At 35.1% G+C, this 27,027-nt stretch overlaps 1 protein-coding gene across 1 annotated transcript; it reads left to right on the plus strand.

Annotated features, from left to right (window-relative positions):
- Window positions 1–3,856: 3,856 nt before the first annotated feature.
- On the plus strand, window positions 3,857–5,282 carry LOC141670862 (small ribosomal subunit protein uS10y-like). The gene is made up of 3 exons (XM_074476905.1): window positions 3,857–4,288; window positions 4,736–4,849; window positions 5,100–5,282. Exons 1-3 carry the CDS (start codon window positions 4,081–4,083, stop codon window positions 5,261–5,263), a joined length of 486 nt encoding a protein of 161 aa, XP_074333006.1. The 5' UTR covers window positions 3,857–4,080; the 3' UTR covers window positions 5,264–5,282.
- Window positions 5,283–27,027: the final 21,745 nt, after the last annotated feature.

Genomic DNA, 27,027 nt, shown 5'->3' on the forward strand with positions numbered 1-27,027 from the left:
CCAATAACTGTAGTTTGTTATATTCATAAACAAAACTATAATTTTGTTTTTAGTAGCAAATATAAAGTTATATTGTCATACTAAATAGATATTATAATTGTTCTTCTAATTATGTAATTTTTGATTTTATATTATATCGCTCTATACGAACCATTTGACTTGATGTGACTTCAACTTTAACCTTAAATTTAAAATTATTTTCTCATTATTTAGAAAAACTGAAAAATACATAATAAAGTAAATTTGATATACTATCTAATAATATAAGTTTTGTAATGTTTTCAATAATATTCTAAATGAAATTTTCGGTCTAGTCAACTTGATCATAAAACGTAAAATAAAATAATTTGGGATGGAGGGAGTTGTATAACATAATTATTTGTAATTTAAAATATTATATGTATAAATATTATATGCATAATGAGATTGAAATTGACTACAGAAATTCTTATTTGTATTTTTGGCTTTCGATGGAGCAACCCATTGACAAGCAGTTTCAGAATCTCTCTCTTCTCGGAACCAACCAACCAAGTTTCGGGATATAAGAACGGTATTTTTAGTGTGTGCTCATGTGCACATAATAAATACGAAAATTTATAATTTTAGGCCAATTTGATGGATGAAATTGATGTAAATGCAGAAGAGTTCATCACTATTCACTATTATAAAAACTGAAACAATCAAATTTACTTAATACTATAAAATTTTGCGCTTATATGATATAAGGATTTCAATATCCTCCAGGCTTTTTAAACGCCTTGATGAAGGTACCCTATGTTTTGTATTGGTAGTAGCCAAACTATTATTCGGTTGGTGTTTTTCTTCACAAATTTTATTGTGCCTCAGTATTTGTCTTTTTGACTTTTACACACATTTTAATGTATTTTCATTTGCTAGTTAAAATATGATTAATTTTTTTTGAATTAAAATATAAGTCGTCTACTTCTATTTACAAAAAGAAAATTTTATAAATGATAATTTTACCTAACCGGTTAAAACATATTTGTAATGTGTACAAAAGTTTGCAATGTGTGCAAAAGTCAAAACGTCCAATAAAAAAAAGAGGGAGTAACTTGAGTAACTTAAAAATGTTTTTCACACCCTGTTGTCACTTTTTACAATGGTTAAAATTCAGTGCTCTTTTTGCTACAGTCCTGAATCCTAAGTTCCCAACTTCTCATGCTCAATTACAAAATAAGCTAGTCTAACTAGTGTGTACGAGAGTGAGCTTAGATCACTTATTAGGCCCGCAAGGGTTGATGTGGTTTGCAGAATACTGCGTGAGTCTGTAGGGTTTAGTCAGTATAATATACACGCGGCTGCGGGTTATTTACGATAAAAAAACATTACAATGAGATTAATTAAGAGAGGCCAGAGAGTTTTTTCTGCACTTCTTAAGGTGAATTCGCAAAACAATAGGGGTAAAAAGAGGGTACAAAATCTATCTCAGAGAATTGATAGTCAAAATTATATTCTCTGATCTATCAAATATTCATCAATATATAATATTTGAAACCTGACGAGTTTATTGGCTATATTATTACTTTGAATGCTATGTTAAATTGTTATTAGTGAAACCTGTGCGGGGGATTTTGGGGTCCAGAGAGATCCTTGGCCCCTGAAATTTTAGTGCTAGGGGTGAGCAAAATCGGATATCCGGCTTTAAAATTAAAATCGGATATCTGGCTTCTTGGAGCGCTAAAATTACATTCTGTATCCGAATCCGATTTAACCGAATATCCAGATATTCGATTTAACCGGACCGGAAATCGAATTATCCGGATCCATTTAAAACTTCCATTTTTTAAAAAAATTATGATTTACGAGATAAGTAATACATATTCGAGTTCTGAACTGATGATGCATGAAACTATACTTTTGTCATCATATTATTAGTTGGGAAAAATAGTGACACGTAAATTAATTTAATATAAATATTGATTGTAAATTAGCGAACATGATAAATATAAATATATTTCTTATTGCACACTTATATTAAATTTGTTGATATTTATTTTTTAGAATATTCGCCAAACATAAATTATTATTTCTTATCATCACTTATGTCAAATTTGCAAGTATGGTCAATATAAACTTGTTAATATTGATATTACACACTTATATCAAATTTTTTGATGATATTAATGAAGGAATGATGAGTAAATTAGATATTAAGCTGAAGTTTTGAAAGCCCCAGAGAGAAACCGTCATAATGTCGCTAAATATTTTTTTTAAAAAATCTAAAATAAATATAATTTATCATGTATTTATATATATAATTTGATTTTTATTAAAAAAAGTAAAAACCGAATCGGATCCGGATATCCGGTTTTATGAAAAATTGTGATCCGGATCCGAATTCGAATATATACAAAAACACCGGATCGGATATCCGGTCAAAATTATTCGGATCAGATATCCTAATTGTCGGATTTTTTAAATTGGATACCGGATCGGAAATTCGGATAATCCGGTTTTCGGACTTTTATGATCACCCCTATTTAGTGCACAGGCCGTGCAGTAATTTTATTACTGATATTAATTTTAGTGTTAGGAAAATTAGATCACCGTTTGATAATTTTTTTAAATTTATGCATATTTTGAGATAATATATATAAAAATAATGATGATGAAACTGATAGTTAACAGTTTTTTCCAAAAGTACGGTGACATGCTTTTGATAACAGGACCAAAAGCGTTTTTACAGAACAAATACCTTTGATAGTTTTTCAACAAAATACTGTTGTAGATTTGTGCAATATTAATACCAAAAGGATCCTTAATTAATTTAGCAAAAAAAAAAAAAAAAAAAAAGGATCCTTAATCTTAGTGTGTGCAGTGTGCTCATGAAAATATTACCGAAGAAAGGTCATATAAATCATATATGCTGATGATTGGTATGAGTTGATGATTGATTGAGTGATATTTAATGAATTGATGATTAATTTGTTTGTTTATTTTTTTAAGACGAATTAACAATTCGATATATTTTCTCTACTATTTAGTTGACATTTTACTGTTTGATAAACATTTTTAAGTGTTCTGATGACAATAACTAATTATTTTCGATTACTTTTGTTTTTGGATGAATTTTTTTTATTAATAAAAGAAATTTGAAAAATATTAGAATTATATGTACAATCAAACCACACTTAAAATTTACGAAAAAAATATGCCAAATATCTAAATTAAGTGAAACATCTCTGAGTAGTACTCCCTCTATTTTTTATTACATGACTTTTGACTTTTATGCACACTTTTCTAAGTGTTTTGACTGCATAGTTAAAATAATATTTTTTAATTTTTTCTTTTTGTGAATAAAAACATATAACTAAAACTTTATTTTAGAAAAAAAAAATTTAAAAATATTATTTTATCTATGCAGTCAAAGTACTTAGAATTTTGTACAAGAAAGTCAAACGACATATAAAAAAAATAGAGGAAGTATTACGATTTTTCTGCCACAGGCCCACACTAAGCACAAACTTATATAAATTTAGCTTGTTTTTATTGGGCAATACTTTTTAATGATGATGAACCCTCTACATTTATAACAAATATATAAATCAAAGAATTCCAAATTTTATAAGTTTTAGTGCCTAGCATAGCATGTGCCGATAGTCACACAAATCCTTTGTCTAGTTTATTATGTTGACTTTATTATGTTGACTGTTGATTCATGTACTTGACTAGTAAGTTATGGGGTTAAGATATTTTCTTTGGGCCGGGCTGGATAGTTGTTTTGGAGTACTTTTAGCTTTTGCTTCTTTTTTTCCCATGGAAAATTTTAGTACAATTCAATTCGAAATCAAATAGTAAATTCGATACCTTTTTTGTCGCCACCAATAAAGTTTCGAACTCCAATAAAAATTCGGATTAGGAAATCATCCGCACCGACTTTGGCCTATATATAAAAAATAACTTGTAAAATCTCTCTGTGATCTCTCTCCCGGTTTCTGTAATCTCTCTCTGTAATCTCTCTCCGATCTCTCTCTGTCCTCTCTCTCCCGGTCTCTCCAATCTCTATCTCTCTGTAATCTCTCTCTGTCCTCTCTCTCTGCAATCTCTCTCTTGGTGGTGATGGAGCAAGCCATGGTGAAGGAGTTTCAGAATCTGTCTCTCTCTCCTCCGCAACCCCCGGAGGAGGAGAAGCTTTACTCTCTCCCTCTTCGACTCTCTTTCCCTCAAGGTGAGTTTCTCGAGATGGAGAAACTGAAGCCTCCAGAGAAGCAGTTTCACAGTATATCAGTTACCTTTTCCTTCAGGTGGCGAAGGACTGTCGATGACGGTACTTTTCTTATTTTCTATCCACTTTGCTTTTTTAATTTAAATTATTTTAAAATTATTATATTGTAGTATTGCATGTTTACGTGTATGACGCGTCCTATTTTTTTTAATCAGGCCTTTTAAAAAAGCATCTCCAATGACAATCCCTAGATTACAATTTTACGTTCAGTGCGGTGTTTTAGTTTTAACTAGGATGTGAATTAGTGTTGACACGAAAGAAATAATCAAAGTAAGTAATTCCTCCGTTTCAAAATATCAAAATAAATATTTCGATATGCTCTAAGAGTAAGGTACAAATTTGAACTCGTAGAAAATTGATAGTCAGAAATATATTATATGATTTGTGGTCAATACTATAATATTCGAAACCTGAGGAGCTTATATAAATATGTTCTATTTTACTAGTGAAATCTATGAACTAATTTTGCTATTGTGCTGTGATGTGCAGTAGCTAAGGCTTTTGACAGAAATGCAAGGGCCATGCAACTCATTGTCTGGGGTCCTGGAATATTGCCAATCAAAGTTGTGAATACTACAACTACATTCATCCCACCTCCTAAAGGTATGTAGCTTGTTTCTTAAAATTTTAACATTTTTCTTATCAGATGGTTTTTACTTTTTAGTGTGGTGATCTTCTTGTGCAAATATTTGACATGCTTGAGATAATGAAGGTCTAATTAGGGTCAAACTCTCTGATATTTGATCGTCCATGTTAGAATAGCCTTGGGTTGTGAAATTTTAATATATTTTTACTCTGATATTCTGATCTGCAGTATATTCTCAAACTAACTATTTTATGTTTTGTTGGTCAGAATACAACCGTGTACCTTGGTCAGGATGCAACCATGCATGCAGTACGGAGTTGATGTATCACGGGAGAGTTGTTGAGCTCATCGGCACCATTGAGTTGGTTAAGCAGATGATTTCAGATTATGATGGTTCTGGGGTCGACATTGAGTATAAAATTGTGTTCTAGGGGGCCAGATACCGTGAGATGGTGCAAGCTTAGAGTAAATTATGTCCTCAGTGCCGAGGTTTAAGTTAAATGTTAGTAATTTATGAAATGTACTTTCATGGTTTGTAGGTACAATATGGTGATGTTCAATTCAGAAAACATTGAGTTCACCTTCCATACTTATAAGTTATAACCCATATGTATAAGAATTCAGAGTATTTCATGCTTTCCTATTCCAGCCTTTTCTTGGTTGAGTATTTCATATTTTTGCATTCTCTTAAGCTATGATCAGAAGCCATTTAAATAACTTTTGTCTACATATATCCAAAAGTCTGTGTTTGGGTATACAAAGAACTTAAAATAATGATGATATATGGTATCCAAAATAATAAAAATTTGCTTTTTCTGAATAAGTTCGATCTCAGAGCTACATCCGTACTAAAATTAGATCCTAAAACTGGATTAAGCCTCAAGTTCAATCGCCATTCAACCATACATGATTGTCTTCAACTTTGCTACCTATATTTGCAGAGCTAAGTCTGGTTGTTGCGTATCCACCAGAACTCCAGAAGTTTGCCTCACGGGAGACCCTGACGACTGATGACAGCTGTAGGCGAGGACCTATACTATCCTAAAGATGTATTCCATAATTGGAAAAAGTGTGATCAATTTTGGGTGTTAATGTACCTTATGCTGCTGTTCCAAACGTAAAAAGTACAAAACTATTACATGATTTAGGTTTTAAGATTCATGTGACTGTTGACGACATTTTGTCTTTATTTCAAGTTATATACATGTATTTCAACTGAAATGGTTACTTTGAACATAAAAATAGTGAGTACTTTAACGTCTGGAGCTTTCATATTTGTCCCATATCCAGCTAATTTATCGCAGGATGTTGTTTCAGGTGTACTTTTGTCTCCTGAAGAAGTGTGTTGGCATGACCTGACTGGTTCAGTGGACCAGATTAAGGGCAAATGTCCGTCTACTGATGCACTGGGTATGTCCCATGGTCTCCTTTGTTGTAAATCTCACTAACAAATATAGCAACATAGAAGCAAGTGTATAAAGAATTTAGCAAGTTTAGGCCAAGTTGTAAAAAAACTAAGAATCTAACTGTTTAAGCTGGTACATCGTTGGGGACGAAACATATATAGTAGTTTGGTATGCGACGTCCTCTGCCTTGTGTAAGAAGGATCTCAGCTCTGATAATTATTCGAAAAATCAACCAGCATCTCTACATTTGGTGTACCCCAACTTAAAATTTGGCCAACGTCTATAAATGAAAACCCCAAAACTTGGTATTAGGTAACACCACATCAAAGACATACAAAAATAAATCTTTACCTGATTTAAGAAATACATGTCTTTCACACTACAATGACACAATATCCAAGCATTAAGTGGCAGTTAAAACTTAAAACGGAATATCATAATCACTTAAATACGAATATGAAATAACTTGAGTACATGTTAGTTTTAAATTTTACATTCTACAGCATTGCAGAAGAACAAAGATGGTCCCAAGAACCACATTATGAATACATTATGTGCACTAGCCAATTATTTCACAACCAGCATGATTGCTACAAAATTTTGAAGTTTTACATACAAAATAATGCCTCCATTCAATTCTGCCAGGAAACACTCAACATGGTAATTCCTTCAAATATTTCTTATCAAAGTATCTTAATAGGTCCATAACAAAATGAAATGAAAATGGGTACAGGAAACTAATTTTAAGTGCCAAGGTCTGAGGAGATCCTTAATGTTCACATTACCTGGGCCAAACTAACAAAATGAACTTCCATGTATTTTTAACTTCCTCTATGTTCACACAAAAATATGAAATTTAAAACTTTTTCTTTGTAAAGCTTGATTTTTTTTAATTTAATTTTTCTACAGATTACTAGTAAGACAAGTTTATTTACAAGTATGTCAAATAATTTAAATCCAAATATTATAAATTACATTAGAAGGTGTATTAAGTATCAATCATGATTTTAGAAGAATTATTATGTGTACTCTGGTGTCAAAAAATAAATAAATTATGTGTGTACTCTGTAGTTGTAAACTTAATACTTGTAAAGGTTAATCATCTCATGAAATCTAGATACTTCATATCTGTAGAAAGTGCTCAAGTACGCTCAAGTATGATCAATATGCCAGTGTCTATAATATGCCTTATAATGTAAGACTTTCAATAATTATTTGTGTGTTTTATTGGTTAGTCTGAGAGTTATTAATACTGTTTATTTACATAATTTGTATAGGTTAACAACTGAGTGCTTCTTATAATACCATAACTAGGGGGATGGAGGGAACAAAATAAAATTCAGTCAACACAAAAATTCTACTAGATATTGTAAGCAAGAACTGGACAATTCCAAACAATATTTACAAGGATAATATTAAATTTTACAGAGAATAAATACCAGTCATCAGATATTCGAGTGGGGTAAATGTTAGGTTAGTTCTGTAACTCTTTCCATCTCTACTATTTTTCATCAACCCAAAGCAGGAGAGTCTTGGATTACAATCCTTTGAAATGATGAAATAAAGTAACATTAAGTTAGTAAAATAGAAGCACCAAGATATAAAAGGTTTAAAATGACCAAAATAATCCTAACAGTTTAATTACGTCATGAAAGACTATCCTGTAAGCATTAAGATCATGGTACAGAGCAGGTCCCTCATTGTACAATACTCAAGAGCTTGTGCAATATTTAAAGCAGCCCTACATACTTATAAAATAAAACCGAAATCTATTTTAGATTAATATGTCAACACACAGACTGAAGAATTTCACTGCATAACTGATTTAACATATATAATTCTAGTAGCTACCAAACATCTATGCTTAGCTTTTGTTGTAGTGCCACAAATTTGATGTTGTGCCCCAAGATTGTGAAAGATAAAAAGATAATCTTTAACTTTGAGTTGTTTACATCACCCATACTGCCAATACGCCTTTGATAAATGTTAGATACATCTATGATTTACATACTGGACACTTAATAATTCACATCTTTCTGAAAGCTAAAAAATGCGGAAAATGTTTTCTAGGAAATGACATTTTCATGGGAAACAAACGGACCTCTAAGTTTAAAAAAGAATCAGCTATACATTGATACAGATGATTAATAACCCGTAATAAACTGCTACGAGAGGATGCACCATGAGAAATTGGTATGGCCCTCCTACCATCAAGCTCGTAAAGTTGTCATACAGATCATCATATAATAAGTTGGATAACTGCATAAATAAGGAACTTGTAGGCAGTAGGCACTATATTGTTTGTGGAGATATTCAAAAAATTTCATGTCTGTGGTGATGTGTGATTCAGAGAGAAGGGGAGAGAATGAGAGATTCACCATCCACACACGAGAAGCATATAAAATGAGTGTTGAACATCATCTGGGCATGTACATCAAGAGATCATGATAAACGAAAATAAGTACAATCGAATAACAAGGTATTGCAGAGTCAAAAATGCAAGATATAGGGTGAAAATATAAAAAGTATTCCACAAGAGAAATGGTAGCAACAAGCATTTAAAGTTCTTGAAAAATTAATTCTTATTCAAAATATAATACTTATAATAAATACAATACATTACAAGTAGAACCCCAATTTAAAAATTAGGGTTTTGATTAAAAAATCCAAAATTTAAATATGCTTATAAATGTTAATCTACTATAGTTACTCACTGAATTTGTGTTCAAAATAACCAATCAAGCCAACCAACCGACCTTATCCACTCATCAAATTGGAGTTTTAAATGGCCAAATTGGGATGAGTACTTGAGAGGTAAAAGCCCAGAGAACAGAGTTGAGTAACTGGGTGAGTAGAGGACCATATTTAGGGTTTCTAATTGTGAGATTTGAGAGAGAGAGAGAGAGAGAGAGAGCTGTGAGAGAGAGGGAATCGAGAGAGATGATATGAGTGTGTTTACTTTAATTTAATGCATCTGAATGTAAAGGGGGAATAGAAAAATGGGTAGGGAGGGAGTCAAAATTTGGTTAAAGGGGGAAATGAATTTGGGAGGTCGCGCGTTCATTTTTTAAAAAGTGAAATTAAGACATCGGTTTTCAAATAAATGATGTCTTAAGAATAAAAAGATATCGAATAAATGTGGGGTGATGTCTATTATCCTTTAGACATCAGTGGCATCAGTGACCGATGTCTAATGTGTGATGTCTATTAACATTTTTCTAGTAGTGCATGCTCCCCAGTCAGCATCACAGTATGCATTTAGTTTGAATGTAGAGGTAGCAGATAGGATATACCTTGACCACATGTGCCTTTAAGGTATTTGAGAAGTTTGACAACAGCTTGGTAATGACATTCTTTAGGATTAGACATGAACTGAGCCAGTGTATTAACAGTGTATGTAATATCTGGCCTGGTTATGGTTAAATAGATTAGTCTCCCTATCATTCTTCTATACAAAGGCACATCTGGAATATCCGGCTGATCTTGAGTGTCCTTGAGAAGATTATGGTTTTGCTCTATAGGTATTATAGAGGGTTTACAATTACTGAGCCCTATATCAGATAACAAGTCTTGGGTATATTTGTTTTGATGTAGATAGATACCTGCAGATGATCTAGCCAGTTCTATCCCCAAGAAATATTTGAGATGACCTAGATCCTTATACTGAACTGAGAAACAAGAAATTGTTTAACAGAGTCAGAGTGGTGTTGTCACTTCCAGTGAGGACCATGTCATCTACATACACCAGAAGAACAGTAATAAAGGAGGAGTTAGTGAATACAACATACTGTTATCACTGTGAGACTGTTTGAATCCAAACCTGACCAAGGCAGCTGCTAGTTTTAGGTGCCATTTCCTAGGGGCTTGTTTGAGTCCATATATGGACTTGAGCAGTTTTCATACTAGGTACTGAGAGGGATACCTATTTAGCACTTGTGATGGAGGAAAATAACCAGGAGGTAAAGTCATGTATACCTCTTCCTCCAACTCACCGTGTAGGAAAGCATTATTCACATCTAGCTGAGTTATATTCCATCCCTTCATTGCTGCTACCGTGAGCACCGTTCTTAAGGTTTTAATTTTTACTACAGGAGCAAAGGTTTTGAAATAATCTACTCCTGCAGTTTGAGTGAAACCTTTTGCTACAAGTCTAGCTTTTAGTCTTTCAACTGATCCATCTGACAGATACTTTACTTTGTAAATCCACTTGCAGCCCACAACTTTCTTGGTTTTAGGTAGAGGTGTAACAACCCAGGTCTTGTTGGCTTCAAGAGCTGCCAACTCAACAGACATAGCAGTGCACCATTCTGGGTATTGAACATCTTGTTGATAAGTGTATGGTTCTGGAATTTTAGCAACAGTAGCTAGAAAGGAGGTGTATGAGGGGAGAAAAGATGGCATATTGGAGAGATGAACTTGATTACTCTGGAAAGGGACTCCAACATAGTCTTTGTACTTCACTGGGACTTGTTTGGACCTAACAGGTCTGAGAGGTGCAGGTGGAGTAATAACTTGAAGGTTGGGATCAGGAGGAGAAGTTTCAGTAGGAACAGTAGGAGGAGTGGATGGTGGTGAGGCTGTTTGGGAAGAGTTGTTTGTAGATGAGACCTCTGATTGTAAAGGTTCAATATCTGCATATTGGTTGAGTTGAGGAAACCACTTGTTATTAAGTTAGGATGTGATACTTCTGAAGGGAAAAATGTGTTCTATAAACTGAACATCTCTATAGATAATAAATTTCCTTGATTCTAAGTCCAGGACTTTATACCCTTTTGTAGCATAGGGATAGCCAAGGAACACCCCTTTAATGGCGCTAGGGCTGAATTTATCAGAATGCTTAGGTAAAATAGTAGCATAGCAAAGGGAGCCAAAAATTCTGAGATGAGAATATTGAGGCGTTTTATCATACAGAATCTCATAAGGAGATTTTCCTTGAAGAAGAGGGGTAGGGGTTCTGTTTATCAAGTATGTGGCTGTCATGAGACAATCCCCCCAAAACTGTAATGGAAGACCAGCATGAGTCCTTAAGGCTCTAGCTACATTTAAGAGATGTCTGTGTTTCCTCTCAACAATTCCATTTTGTTGAGGGGTATAGACACAAGATTTCTGGTAAATTATGCCAAAATTGGACAATGTATGGTTGAGTTCTCTATTCACAAATTCAGTCCCATTGTCGGTTCTTAGAACTTTAGGAATGACACGGAACTGAGTGTTAACATGAATAATAAATTCATGAAGTAAGTTGGGAACTTGAGCTTTATCAGCTAGAAGAAAAATCCAGGTGCTTCTAGACTTATCTTCAACAATAGTGAGAAAATAAATGCAATTACCCTGAGTTTTACACTTATAGGGACCCCATAAATCAACATGTAGAATATCAAACAGAGACAAGCTTTCAGAAGAGCTATTATCAAATTTCAAACGATGTTGTTTAGCAAGATGACATGTATCACAAACAAGTAATTCATGCATTGAACAATTAATATCAAGAAGTTTTAAAACTTTCAGAGGTACATGACCAAGTCTGGCATGTAAAAGTTCTATAAACACAGAGTGAGAAACAACATTATTACAAATGAGAGTATTCTCAGAGTACTTATTTAAAGAGGTTTGATTTAACAAGTACAGGCCATCCTTGAGTCTACCAATCTCTATTGCCTTCCTCCTGGTAAGGTCCTGGAGAGTGCAAATAGAGTTAATAAAGGAAATGGTATAGTTTGAAGTGAACATGAGTTTATAAATTGACAACAAGTTGTAAGTGAAGGATGGCACACAGAGGACTGACTCAAGTATGATATCAGGTGATAGATGAATATTGCCAATGTGAGTAACTATAGCAGTTTGGCCATTAGGTAAATGAAGTTGGGAATGGCAAGGTTGAACATTAGTCAACATATGAACATGAGGTGTGACATGATCAGTTGCCCCAGAGTCTAGAATCCAATGATTTTTAAAACAGGATTGAAGCTCAGAAACATTATTACTTTTATGAAGAAATGTACCTGCAAAGTGCACAGAGTTGGTAGAGTAACCAGTCCAGTTAGCATTCTGGGTATCTAGATGAGTATTCCTCATATTAGCTTGTACCATCTGCATCAACTGATTGTATTGAATTTCTGAGAGACCGCATGTTGTTTCCTTGGAAACAGCTGTCACAGAGTCTCCACTGTAGTTTTGTTTCCCTGAATCCAGGCTTACTTGATCATTAGAGGAGATCTGTTGAGTTGAACTCATTGCTCGAGCATTACCAAATTTAGGCTTGGGTTTAGGTTTACCAAAAAGTTTGTGCCATGATGGATAACCATTAACACAGTAACGCTTCTCTTTGGTATGACCTGTCAAATGACAAACTTCACATACAGCTTAGGACTCGGGACCAAATTTCTTGTTTCCCGGAGAAGGCTTATATCCCGTCATATCAGATCTTGGTTGAGGGTTTCTACTAGGAGTATATTGTGCAGACAAGGCTGTATTTCCAGAGTTTAGATGACTGTAATTAGAGATTTCCCTTTGGTTTTCTTCTTGAAGCAGCATAGCATAAGACTGGCTTAATGTGGGAACAGGTTTCATCATTAGGATTTGTCCTCGAATATGGGTGAATTGATCACTGAGGCCCATCAAGAATAGGTTCAACATACCATCTTGTTCAAAGGCAGCTAGTTTAGCATTAATCCCACAAGTGCATTGGGCACAGGTACAAGTGGGTTTGGATGTTAAACAATCTAGTTCATCAACAAGGGTTTTAAATTTGGTAAAATAGGAAGCAACAGAGAGGTTCCCTTGAGACACCTGACTTAATTCTTTGCGAAGATGAAATAGTTTAGGCATATTGCTTTGAGCATACCGGACTTCTAGGTCATCCCAGATAGCCTTAGCAGAATTCATGTAAACTATGCTATTCCTGATGTCACTACTAACAACATTCAATATCCAAGATATAACCATGTGACTACAACGTTTCCAATGAATTAAAAGACTATTATTTGCAGCAGGTTGAGTGTAGCTACCATCAATGAAGCCCAGTTTAAATTTAGCAGATAATGCAAGTTCCATAGATCTACTCCATTGTGAATAATTATTCTCATTCAGAGTGATATTGGTAAGGTTCATACCTGGATTATCAGATGAATGCAGATAGTATGGATGTAGAGGGTCCATGGTAGTAGACATACTTCCTGTTGAGGTGCTCCCTGATGCAACTGCAGAGTAAGATGCCATTGTTGATAGATCTGATCCAGGGCAGAAGATTTTAAAGGCTGATGGGAATAGAAAGATTGTACCAAGAACCGATTGAAAGCTCTGATACCATGATAGTTTTATTAAAGATTATAAGGTTATAGGTTTGAGTATAGTAATGCAGTAAAGAAGAGAGATATTTGAGAGACGGCTACATTCTCATTCAAAACATAAAATCAGGGTTACTTCCTTTTGAGACTACTTGATACAAATATATATATATTGGAGCCTTACATCCCTGAATTCCACAATTTTAACAACCTGTGTACTAAAGGTCCCCACTAGTATCAACTATTTGTTCTTTTCCTGAATATATACAGCTGTCTTTAATTGTTGTCTTATTAGAATGAATATTGCTAACAGTGATGATGAGAAGTTGAAAAAGGAATGTAAACACTGTTACCATATTGAGATTTGATACTTTGGTGAGCTAAATGATGAAGAAGGAGAGACACTCCAGAAGAAGATTTATATTTACATGTGACAATTGGGAATGCATGCTTTCTTGGAAGTTGTAACTAGGGAAGCCATATATCATGGTCCAGCAGAATTGGGGATGACAATCGTGTCGGTCGAACGGCCGTTTAACAAAAACCGAACCCGAACCCGTTAGATTCGGTTTGGGTTCAAATTTATAGATATCTACCAAATTGCACCTTAATTCCCATAAACTCTAGTGAAGAATTAATATATAGAGGATAAGATTCGAGCAAAGGGCTCATAGGCCTGACAATATTGAAATTTTTGGGGTTGAATTAGAAAATTCAAAGTAGGCAATGAATCAGATTTTTAAGGATGAAACTGTTGGTTAAACAATGTAACAGCCTTGGCCTATATATAGGATACTTATATTGAACCCTATACTGCTGAAAACATGTTTAATCATAGGCCACCCAGAGATCATTAAAAGCATAAGCTTAACCTCGTACCTTACAGGTCTCACTGTTTCATAATCATAGAAATAGGCCAGGGGTTACCCCCACAGTGATTTGGTCATCATGATTTAGTTGTCCCATTGAATCAAGTTCTTGGGATCTCCAGTCAGCAAGGTTGGGTGTCCACCATGACGCCGTTAAGCAATAGGCAATGCCCATTCCTCTCGATGATTTTACAACTATCTCCCGGTCTAACTAGATTCCCTTGGCTTAAACAGATTCGCTCAGTTTAACCATCTGGTTAGTGGATCCAAACATTATCATTTGACTTTACATAGTCAATTCTGATAGTTCTCGTTGAGAATAGTTGTTTAATGGTATTATGTCCTCATCATAGATGTGAGACATACCATTGCATACACAACAATGTGATCCCCAAATTTGCAGATTGATTACACAATATATGCATATTGAAGACACGTTTTCCTTGTCATTTAGGAATATCCTTCCAAAGTGGCTATTCAGCCTTTTTACTGCATTTATTTTATACACCAGACTCGTATTCCATCATGAATCGAGCTAAGTTTAGGATTTTCATGACACGACTGCTAAGTGTGAAATGTATTCTCGAATGACTTTTAAGTTCTTAAAGTCAAATATCTAATTTACATACTATATTCACATAGTACAATTAGATATCTTTTGTATTGTAGTCCAAGCTCATGAGCACATATCATACACCTTAAATCTCATTGCAATCACTTCCAAGTGACCAATTTTCATTGTACTTGTGCATCTACCCAGTTTACCAACTCTGTAGCCTATATCTGATTTTGTACAATTTTAAAAAAAAGTACAACAGACTTGCAATCCTTCTTGAGAGATCCTTGTTCATCTATGCTAGGATAAATATAAATCCATTCTAGCTATGACAACTTTAGCTTCGTTGATCTCTTCAAGATTCACAACACCAACATGTGACATGTATCATCTAAGACTTTTAAAGTCACGAAGATTGTAATCTTCAAATCAAAACTTTTCAATCTCATCAAGATTTCAGAGATGATCCTCTTGTCTAATTACTTTTCGTAATGATCAGACCACTCACATGCAATCAATTATAACTTGCATATCATGTGTAAATAACACATGCACACTTGTCAATTATCTGATTTTGAATCAGTTTAATATCTCATATTGACATATTTCATATTTATGAAATAACTTTACTAGTTATTACTCAAGGCTTCCACTTGTTATTGATATTACCAGTTTTAAGCGTCCCAAATACCAGCAATTTCAATTTACATCATTACCGAGTTTAAGAGTCCTTAAATCGGCAATCCTCATTCATCTAGTTACCAATTTTGAGCGTCCTCAAAATGGCAACCATACCGTTTATTTTGAAGCCATTGATTATCATAACAATATCAAATTTAATATGCCATTATTTTGTGTCTATGTTGTTTCACTCAACAAGATCACCAAAAATACAGACTTTCTACTCTTATTTTATCCAGAGCAACCCTCATATTCACGTAAATAGATTCTGCTCTAAATATCTACTTAGAAAGACCGTCTCAATGTTCATTGATGCACTTTTAAATTTTATAATACGATAATTTTAGTATCATCTTAATGAAATTTATTCTCAAACTTGAGAATATTTCATATAGTATATAAGGTCATCACTTTTGACTATAATATTTTATTATCAGTCTGACCTTTTACTACCTTCCGACCCACATATATTTTCCCAATTTGAAAATTCATTTGGGTCCTAATGCTTCAATCTCGTAAGAAGATCCATATATTTTTCTAAACAAGATTCTGTCAAACAGAACCACTCTCTTTATTTCTTAACATCCTTTCCCCCACAAAGGACATAGAGAGAACATACACAATCCATTTTCTAGTATGTGCTAGAAAATCTTGATTTACTGACTTCTCAATAATAGTCAAATTTTGTCTTGATATATTCACTTATCAAGAAATTATACGAGAAGCGCATTGCTTCTATTAAATTTACAGGTTGACCTTCAAGCAAATTATCAAGACATTCGGGACTAGCAATTACCCAAGTCTTTTGCTCTCTACAGGTTCATCCTCACGTTCATCCAATAAGTCGTAAGTTCATTTAGATGACTTTTAATTACAGATATACTAGGAACTACTAGCTTATCGCATAAGCATTCTTAAACTCTGTAATAGTATTCTTACAAATCTCAAAAATTAGATTTATATATCATATATTATTAGACTCAACCATTGTCTATGTACCCGTCTAAAATATCTCAATTGATTTTGGATCTCATGCTACCTACAGAGTTATTGGTATCAAGTTTCGAGATAACCCCACATTTCAATTATTTTCAAGAATGTTTCATTACATTCCACTATTCATCAAAAATTCAATAATTTCCTATTCCAGATACCCCACAATTTTAATATTTCACAGAATGTTAGGAAACATTCCAAAAATAATAGTGAATTTAATTATTTCCTTCCGTGGTATCATGTTTAAGGAACGATTTGCTCTTCGTAACTAATATCCTCAAATTCAGTGATAGTCTGAGCTGATCACAATCATTTTGCATCTCCCTCAGAGCACAACTCAAGACTGCATCTACTCTATTTATTTAATGCGAGTAAGGTGGAACGACCTCATGAATATTTACGTTGCAAACAAAATTCACCCGATGATTATTCATCATTAAATTTATTCACTACCATCTTAATTATCTGTATTAAGTTGGTTTTACCCTTGAGCTTATAGAGCACACATCTCTTTATTTAACTTCAATATTGACTCGGTTATGAGTACGGGTGACAAATGTTTTACTATCAAACCAGAAAGCAAACACATATCGTGTCACATTAAAACCTATAAGATTTTAATATCATGTTTAAAGAACTTCTCATAGTTTTTATCATTAGAAATCCAATTACAGAATTTCTGTAAAATATTTACATGGTTCACACGAACCTAAATTTATGGCTCACCTACTGGTACAACCAGAAAATGCCCAAGAAAGAACATAAATTTTCAATATAAACCCACATTCAGTGATCCTTGATCAACTGATGCGTTAGGGTCAACACCTTTTCGGATTCTCTCCGAAGTTCAGCATAAATAGCTGATATCAATATTCACCGTATTAAGTATCACATGGATCACTATAATAGGCTCGTGTGTCACTGCCGCAGCAGACTGACACCAACACGTGAAATTACTATTTATCTGGAGGAAAAATCCAACCAGAAAAATATAATTTATGTGTCGACCCATAACCTGTACTCCAGGCCCATTAGTTTTTTTAATGTGGAGAATCCCGAGCAATTGTAAATTTGGTTCACTTCAGCTGCACAACTCGTCACATTGTTTAACAACAAACATATTACTTCATAATATCCAGTACAACACAAGTGAGAATACTAGAACAAATTTTTCCAGTCAAACTATTGTTAACTAACGAGACACGTTACATATTAAAACAACTTATGCCTCCTTTAATGACTTTCCAAAGTCTCCATATAGACTAAAAGCATTTTCTTAACAAATAAATCTATTAAAATAAGATGTTTAGAACTACATAGTTTGCATCACATTTATTGTCACAAACCTATGCTTGTAATCTATTTTCTCCAATTAAATAGATACGCGGTAAGACCTCTATTGATCCAGTATTACAAGTTTATGATATAACTCCATTATTAAAGATTAAACAATAATAATTGATGCTTTGTCATCACCCAACAATGATTAAAAATTAATCACAAAATAATCAAATTTCATCATGAAGGGTCACATTTATGTAGCCATATTATTTAATTGCATAGCAATATCATGTTATGAACTTGCAAACACGCATGGAAACTATAGCATATACGATTCTTGTATCAGTATACTACTAATTTCGAAATCAATTCAAAATTAAGAAACTCTAGCTCATATATATTATCAATCACCATGATAATTAAACAAAACATAATAAGCTATCCATTAATATCGAAAACATGGACAAATTATAAATTTGAGTTTAATCTACCAATTTATAATTATTAACCCGAGAAACAGAAATCACCAAATATGTCGACTTGAATATAAGTTGATCATAAATCAATAACTAGTAAAGCATCAATAGGCTTATAAGAAAATCAATTATCCTGCAACTTTGTGCTTACTTTTGCCTCGTACATGTTTTGCTTAAATAAAGCACCACTTAAAATCAAATTTATATTAATTTCAAGCACATGGCAACAAGTGATCAAAGAAATTAACGCACTAAATATAATTTAATTAATGAGGCAAATAATGGCCACTCATGTACCCATAAATAAATCCAATTTAAACAATCAAATAGATTTTTGCCTCTACTCAGAAGAAAGTATGAAAATTGAAGAAAACTGCTTTAAGATTGTTAGCAATCGTGTACGATATAGACATTATAATATATATTAAATATATAACTAATTCACAAGAACACTGCTAATTCTTAAATCACATAAGCATATAAGAATTAACAATTAAATTAGGAGAAGGGTTTGAGAAAACAAACAGAGATTGGATTTAATCTCGAGTCCCGAAAACTGTCTCCTTAAAGCAGTTTAGCCCCGCACCATCCGTGTTTAGCGACCTGCTTCCTAGGATAAAATGAGATACTAGTATAATCGATAAATCGAAAATACTCTCAGCGCACTTGAACTGAACCCGAGAACTTTCACCGGAATATTGGGAAAAATTAAGACTGAAGAGACTGAGAATTAAAGAGACGACTCTTATTTTCTTGACTTAAAAAACTGGTGCCCTAAGACTCTATATATAAAGAGAGTTTTGAAAGGACTTATTTTTCTATTCGATGAGGTACATGGTATTTATAAGAAAAACCAAGGAATAGGTTTGTGCTACTCTCGATGTGGTACGAAACCCACTTTTCACATTAAAAAGTCACACTTTGGAACATCAGTTCTCATTCATCTTTTACTCATTTTGAGCGTGTAAATATGCATTGAAATCCCATCGAAGAGGAGAATAGGTTCCAATAAATACACACCACTAACATATAATGTGTCTCACTCATACAGAGTCTGAAAATGATTCACAACTTAGTCTAAAATACTAAGTTTGTCCAACAGAATCTTTGGAAGATCAAGCTGATTATGCAAGAAATATGGTTTTACCTATTTTGAATGTTATTTTTGATTCTGCTGACCTAATTGCTATAATTGAGGATCCAAATATTGGCTCAAGGATTCCCTATGAAAGAGACCAACTTTCCATTGGCTATGCCATTGTAGAACAAGCACTGTTAAATGGAAGACTTGAGAATTGGTAGCTTACGAATATATTTCACGGAAGTTTGGCACGACTTCTGTAAAATAGGTCAATGAAAATCATGAGACCGGGTTTTCATATGATTTGTTATAGGAGACGAGTACGTAGAAGTTAAAGCAACCCTAATGCTAGAAAAGACGGGTTCAGCATAACAGCCAGAAAGTGGCAGTTTACAACTGAGGAAGGGCAAGAATGCTATAGCATTGCTCTAGTTACTTTGCATGGTAATGACATGGCTAAGCTGACGGTATACAAGAATCCGACAAGACTCTGCCATCTAGGCCAGCCGTAGTTAGCCATTTTGATACCTAGGCGGCTAGGCAGCAGCATAAGGACATTGTGTCATGTTGACTTGGAGGGTACTTGCATTGCCTGCAGTTTTGACTTGATTTGTACATTGAAAGAGGATCATGTGCATATATGCGTGACAATCATTTCTTTTTGTTGTATGGTAGTATTTATGTATCTTTGTTGTTTGTTGTAGTCTTATAGAGGAATCGTATCAAATTGACAACAAACAAGGTCATTCATTAGGAGAAGTGGAGAACTGATACTCGCTCTTGGTGTATTCATATCTTCCATAGAAAAAAATCATTTTGTGTTTTCTCTATAAAAAAATTCGCAGATGCTATATCTCATCAATAATATTTTATTATTGATTCTTCAAAAACATCTTCCATTGTCTTTAAACGAAACTTCGCTTTAAAGAGGGGATAACTATCCTCTTGGTCACAGGTTCGAATCTCACGGGAGGAGAATTTATGATTATGCCTCCTAAGTCAGAGCCTATCGCCTAAATGCGGTTTACCTTGGTTCACGTGGTTTGCAGGCTATTGCGTGAGCCCGTAGGATTTACCTAGTGCGCATTCTACTACAATGTGTTTCTGATGATGTTGAGGGAAGTGGAGTTAATAAGACATTAACTATCGTCGGTAATCGGGGAATCATGTTTCCTACCGTCGATCCCTATGCTAGAAAAAAATTAGTTTGTGTAGAGATATGTCCCTCAGAGCGATGGACTGGAGAGTCGACGATTCCTATCCGTGCCTTCCGAGTTTTCAATCTTCCCAGGATTCGAGCGCTTACACTAAAAGATCGCGTCGTGAACTCGTAGACCGATGTATGAGTCGCGCGGGGTGAGTACTCTTTTATCTTCTCTATTTGTTTTCTTTTGAATTTGCACATATTGTATTTATTATATTTTGTTAAAAGTTTTCTTGTTTATTTGGTTTGATAGTATTTTTCAGACAATATACATATTTTAGAAGAATTTAAGGCAGATGAAGATAGAGATCCACCATCGAAGCTTGAGGAGGAACTTGATATTTTGAGAGATGAGAAGAGAAATATTACTAATGAATTGGGTGAAGCAATAAGTCGTGTGGTTGAAATTTCTAAGGAGAATTCTGGATATCGGGCTAAGGTAAATTTATTTACTTCTCTTCATCTCTCCCCTTTTTTATACATTTTTGATAAATTCTTTTACATTCTCTTCATATTGTCATGTATTGTATAAGCTATTATTATTGTTTTGTTAGGTAAACGGTCTTGAAATTACCAATGTGAACCTTGGAAAAGATGTGGAAGATCTTGGAGCCAATTTAAAGGACATCGAGATTTCAAGGAATAACGAGGGTGAAACGAGAGGCTTTGGAGGTTGAGCTGGCTAACCTTCGTGAAATTCATGAGAAAGGTGATGAAGGGGAATGAGAGTTTAAAGCTTGAGGTTCCCTCAGGGATGTATATGCTCGTTGTTATGATATGATGAAATCAGCTGGACTCGACGTGACGGGGCATAGCTTCGAGAGTTACCTTCATGTTTATGTTGTTAATTAGGATAATGAAGTCACCGCAATTGATCATGTCAACCCTTGAAGGCGAGGAATGCCTCATTGGACGATGTGTTTTTAATTATGGAACTTTTTTAAGTAATATTATAAGACTTGTCTCGGTATCTAGATTAAGTTGGTTGGATTTATGAAACTAAATATTGGATGTTTGGTTTGTTTAACTTAGGTTTGCTTGAATTGTTGTCTAGACTTGGGCATTATTTGTGATAAATTTCAAGTTATTTTGCTAACTTTGTTTATCTAATATGATGTACACTTGTTCTTAACTGTCATTGTGCTATTTCAGCTTGTGGGTAATTAGCTTCTTTAAATTTTGAAGTAATCTTCGTGTTTCTGTACTTTTTGCAAAAGAAAAAGTTGTGACTTGATTTGTTACAAGACTGGCCTTTTTGGAGATGTTATTTCTGATTGGTTTATTGTAAGAGAGAATCTTTACGTATGAAATATACCTAAGTATCATATCTTAATTTGACTTTTATTGATAAACAAGAATGTTTTTATTAACAACTTAATGGGGTCTTAATGGGAATCTCATATCAACTCCATTGCATTAAGACTATTGTTTGTCGGGGGAGAAGTAACATTCTTACATAAAAAATAAGTTAATAGATTACTGATAAAACTTCTTGAGATGAACAATATTCCAGGTGTTTCTGATCGAAGTACCGTCGAGTTGAGAGAGTTGATAGGTGCATGGTGCCACGACCCATGCTATCTGGTAGGTTCCTTCCTAAGGAGCCATAAATTTTCCGGTGAGGGTAGGTTGTGAAGCTGTCGACTTCCGAAGAACAAGGTCTCCTACCAAAAACTGTTTAGCTTTCACCTTCTTGTTGAAATAAGCTGATGTTTTTGTTTGTTGTAGGAGGACTTTGGCGGCCGCTTCCTCCCTAACCTCTTTCATGAGAATATTATGAAGTTGTAGGCCTTCCATTGAGCTAGAAAGATCGAAATACTCGACCCTTGGAGAGTTGAGAAAAACTTTGACTGGTGAGACTGCCTCTAATCCGTAGGCCATTTTAAAAAGATAAGTAACGGTAGCTGACCTCGGTGTTGTTCTGTAAGACCAAAGGACAGTTCGTCAACCTAGACTCGAGGGATTTCTTCAAACCTTTTAAGATTGTGCAATTGGACACTTCAACTTATCCATTAGCTTGGGGATATGCAACCGAAGCGTTGATATGTTTTTTCTTGAGTTATGACAAGTTATTAGTAAATTTTTCACCGAAAAATTGGGTTTCATTGTCTGTCATCATGATTTTCGGCACCAAATCTAAACACGATATATTCCATCAGAAATTCCACCATTTCTTTCTCACGAATTTTTGCCAGAGGTTGGACTTTAATCCATTTTGTCACGTAATCCACTGCGACCACGATGTATTGTGCTTGATTTTTGGATTTGGAAAAAGGTCTGACTATGTCAATGCCCCATTGATAAAAAGGACACGAATTGAGAAGTGGGGTCATTTTTGTCGGTGGTCCATGTGTTACAGCCCCATGCATTTGGCATGGCTTGCATTTTCGAACAAATTTTTACAATCGCTTCACATTGTCAGCCATAATAAGCCTTGTCTTATTATCTTCAGTGCCAAATTCTTTCCACCCAAATGATCTCCATAAATTCATGTATGGACCTCAATTATCGACATTTGAACTTCTTCGGGTCCTAAGCATTGGAGAAGAGGTTCAACGAGTGATCATCGATAGAGTTTGTTACCTAGGACATAATAGTTCCATGCCTTGTAAATTAAAGATCTAGCCTCGTTCTTTTCCTCCGTTATTTCATCTTGGAGGATATATTCTAGTATTGGTTGACACCAATCGGAGGATATGAATATTTTATTGACCCTCGTTATGTTGATGGATGGAGTGTTGCTCTTCTCGACCTAACTTGCCTCAGCGTTCGTCAAAACGACAGAAGATGCCAATCTGGACAAAGCGCTGGCCCACTGATTTTCTTCTCGACAGACGTTCTTGATGGTCCAAGATGGAATTCTCTTCATTAAGGAGATGGATAGAGCTAAATATACGGCCATTTTGTCATTGTATGGTTTGAACTCACCACGAAGTTGTTTAGCCACGAGTTTAGAATCCCCAAATATTTCTAGTTATTTTACTTTAAGCTCGATGGCAAAATGAACCCCTGCCAATAAAGCTTCGTACTATGCTACGTTGTTTGTTATCGGAAATGAGAATTTAAGAGCTTGTTGGATCTTGAATCCTTTCGGACTAATTAAAATTATACATGCACCTCCTACCAACGTTGTGGAAGACCCATCGACGAATAGCGTCCATGTTTTCGAGGAAAAAGGATTCTCCCAGATTTCTGACACATCGAACTGACATTCTGTAACAAAGTCTGACAAGGCTTTTGCCTTCATTACGGTTCTGGGGAGGTATTCAATATGAAATTGACTGAGCTCTATCGTCCATGTTGCTAGACGTCCACTCATGTCAGGCCTATGCATGATGCGTTTTAATGGTTGATTAGTCATGACCTTTATGGGACGTCCTTCAAAATAATGAAGTAGTTTTCGGCTTGCAATGACGAGAGAATATACTATCTTTTCCACTTAGGGATAGCGAGTCTCAGCGTATTTCAAGGTATGACTAATATAATATATCGGAGATTCTTGACTTTCGACTTCTTTGACCAAGACAGCCGGTACGGCAGCTTCGCAAGCCGATAAAAAAACTTTCAACGGTTCTCGAGGTAGCGCTCTTGTTAAAATGGGTGTGCTTGTAAGAAATATTTTTAGAGCTTGAAAACTGTTTCTGTATGTGTCATCCCAAATAATTTTCTTTGATTTGGAGGCTTCTTTGATGGCTTGAAAGAATGGGTTGCATCTTTTGGAGGCCTTAGGAATGAATCAGCAAAGAGCCGCAATGCACCCAGCTAATTTTGAATGTCCCTGACTATTGTGGGGTCTTTCATTTCGGTGATAGCTTTAATATGAGAGGGGCCAGCTTCTATGCCGCACTGAGAAACAAGAAATTTTCCCGATGTCAAACCGAATGAGCATTTTGCTGGATTTAGTTGCATGTTATCACGACAAACATTCTTAAATGTCTCTCGAAGGTCAGCCACATGATCTTTAGATGTTTTTGATTTTTTAATCATGTCATCCACGTATACCTCGATGTTTCGACCAATCTGGTTTGAAATATTGTGTCCATCATTCGCTGGAAAGTTGCCCCGGTGTTGATGAGTCCAAAAGGCATATTTCGGTAAGTAAACACCCTTCGGTGCATGATAAATGCAGTTTATTCCCAATATTGGTCATCCATATTAATTTGGTTATATCCTAAGAAGGCATCCATGAATGACAATAACTCATGACATGTCGTGGCGTTGATCAACTCGTCGATATTGGGGAGTAGGTAATAATCTTTGGGGCACGCCCTGTTGAGGTCTGAATAGTCTATACACATTCTCCATTTTCCATTACTCTTTTTAAAAAAGGACTACTTTTGCGATCCATGTTGGGAACTTCATTGGCTCGATGAACTTGGCTTCCAATAGTCTGTTGAGTTCTTCATCGATAGCTTGGCATTTTTCTTCAAAAAATACACGTTTCTTCTGACGAACAGGAGTTTTGTTAATGTCTACGTGTGATGAGTGTCGAGCGATATCTTTTGGAATACCCGGCATGTCAGCGGGTGTCCATGCAAATATGTCTGAGAATTCTCGAATTAAGGCTGTTATTTCACCTTACAAGTGAGGAGCTAGGTCTTTGTCGATTCTTGTTGTTTTTTCGGGAGAGCCCACGACGACCTCAATTTTGATAGTTTTACCGATAGGGGGAAAATGTAGGTTCTTTCGGGACATCAAGGATTCTTCTGGGATCAATCTCGATAACTTAATTTATCGAGTGATCCTCATTTTCCGAATTTTTATGAATAACTATGGTAAAATAACATTGGCGTGATAAAGCCTGACCTCTGCACATCTCACCTACCCCAAATTCTGTGAGGAATTTTATTTTCAGGTGAGGTATCGACGTGATAGATTTGAGTGCAGAGATTGTTGTGTGACCCAAGATAGCATTGTGACTAGACGATGCGCTCACAACGTGGAACTTCACTATTTTCCATATTTGGCAAGGTAGTGTACCAAACAAAAGAAGTAAGTCTATCATACCAACAACCTTAACTTCATTTCCAGTAAAACCAGATAATGAAGAATGAGTGTTTTCTAATTTTCTGTCTCATGTATCCATTCTTGCCAAGGAGTCATGATATAGAATACCGATAGAACTTCTGTTGTCAACCAAAATATTCTTCACAGTGTTTGTGCCTACTTTGGTTGTGATGACTAGTGCATCTTGATGGGTGCAAATCATCCATGGTACATAATCATCATCAAAGAAGGAGATGACAAGGGAGGGTGACATCTTGTGTCTCTTAGGACAGTCGGGATTCATATTGAATATTTCTCGAGCATAAGATTTTCTGGAGTTGTTCGACAGTCCGCCTGCTGCATGTCCTCCGAATATGACATCGATAACCCTGTCATTATTATATTGTCTCTCCTGGTGGGAGTGACTTTGGCCTTCGATGTAATGAACGAAGTGGCATTTTCTCATCTTGGCCTCAATTAAATTACCCAGTTGGTAGTATTATTCGGTGGTGTGTCCCGTATCTTCATGATAATAATAATAACGAGAGCTCGGAGGTTGTCTAGACTTCATCGGCCTCGGGGGTCGAAATTCAGGTTATGTCTTTAGAATAGCCAAGATCGTGGCCTTATCGATAGTGAGTTTCGTGAATTCTTTTTCTTTGCGATCTCGAGATTGCCACTTTTGGTCTGATTGTGACCTGCGTTGTCGATCATGACTACACGGGGAGTATCTTTCTTTTCTTCTAGATTCCCTTCTCACTGGGGAATGTCGCGAAGAATTGGAGTTATAACCTCTTGTTCGTGGGGACCGAGGGTTGTAAGTTCTCATGCGATCATTTCTTTGATTTAAACGTCTCGAAGATCGTATGATATCGACGACCTCTTAGAGGGTCATACGGTGCTCAACAATTTGGAATGTTGTATAGAGATGTTGAGGATGTTTCTCTATAAGCTCTTCCAACAGTATAGCATGGTGACTTCCGTCAATACCCACCTCTAAGTAGTTGATGGCTAAAGGTTATTCTAAGTTGGTGATTTCAGAAATAGCTTGGCGGAAGTGAACCAAATAGCTTCGCAGGGATTCATTGGGACATTGTCGCATCGTTATCAGAGATGCTATAATATTTCCCCTTTGTAGTTGCTTGAGAATATTGTTTGGAAGTTGGTTTTCAGAGTAGTCCAAAAGTCGATAGATCTATATGGCAGGTTAATATACCAACGCAGAGTTGTGCCTTGTAAGCATGTAGAAAAGAATTGGCAATGCACTATTTCAAAATGTTCGTAGAAAGCCATTGGCCCATCAAAGATATTGAGAAAGTCTGACTTGTCTGCAGATCCTTTAAACTAATCGAGAGCTGGAGTGTTGAGAGTTC

The sequence above is a fragment of the Apium graveolens genome, chromosome 7 (genome assembly GCF_009905375.1).
Source record: "Apium graveolens cultivar Ventura chromosome 7, ASM990537v1, whole genome shotgun sequence".
Taxonomy (NCBI): Eukaryota; Viridiplantae; Streptophyta; class Magnoliopsida; order Apiales; family Apiaceae; genus Apium; species Apium graveolens.

Bases quoted from the DNA above. Each gene is read 5' to 3' on its own strand.
- LOC141670862 (XM_074476905.1), top strand. From the start codon at position 4,081: ATGGAGCAAGCCATGGTGAAGGAGTTTCAGAATCTGTCTCTCTCTCCT. The intron at 4,289-4,735 runs GTACTTTTCTTA...TGTGATGTGCAG, and splicing joins GCGAAGGACTGTCGATGACG to TAGCTAAGGCTTTTGACAGA. The intron at 4,850-5,099 runs GTATGTAGCTTG...TTTGTTGGTCAG, and splicing joins ATTCATCCCACCTCCTAAAG to AATACAACCGTGTACCTTGG.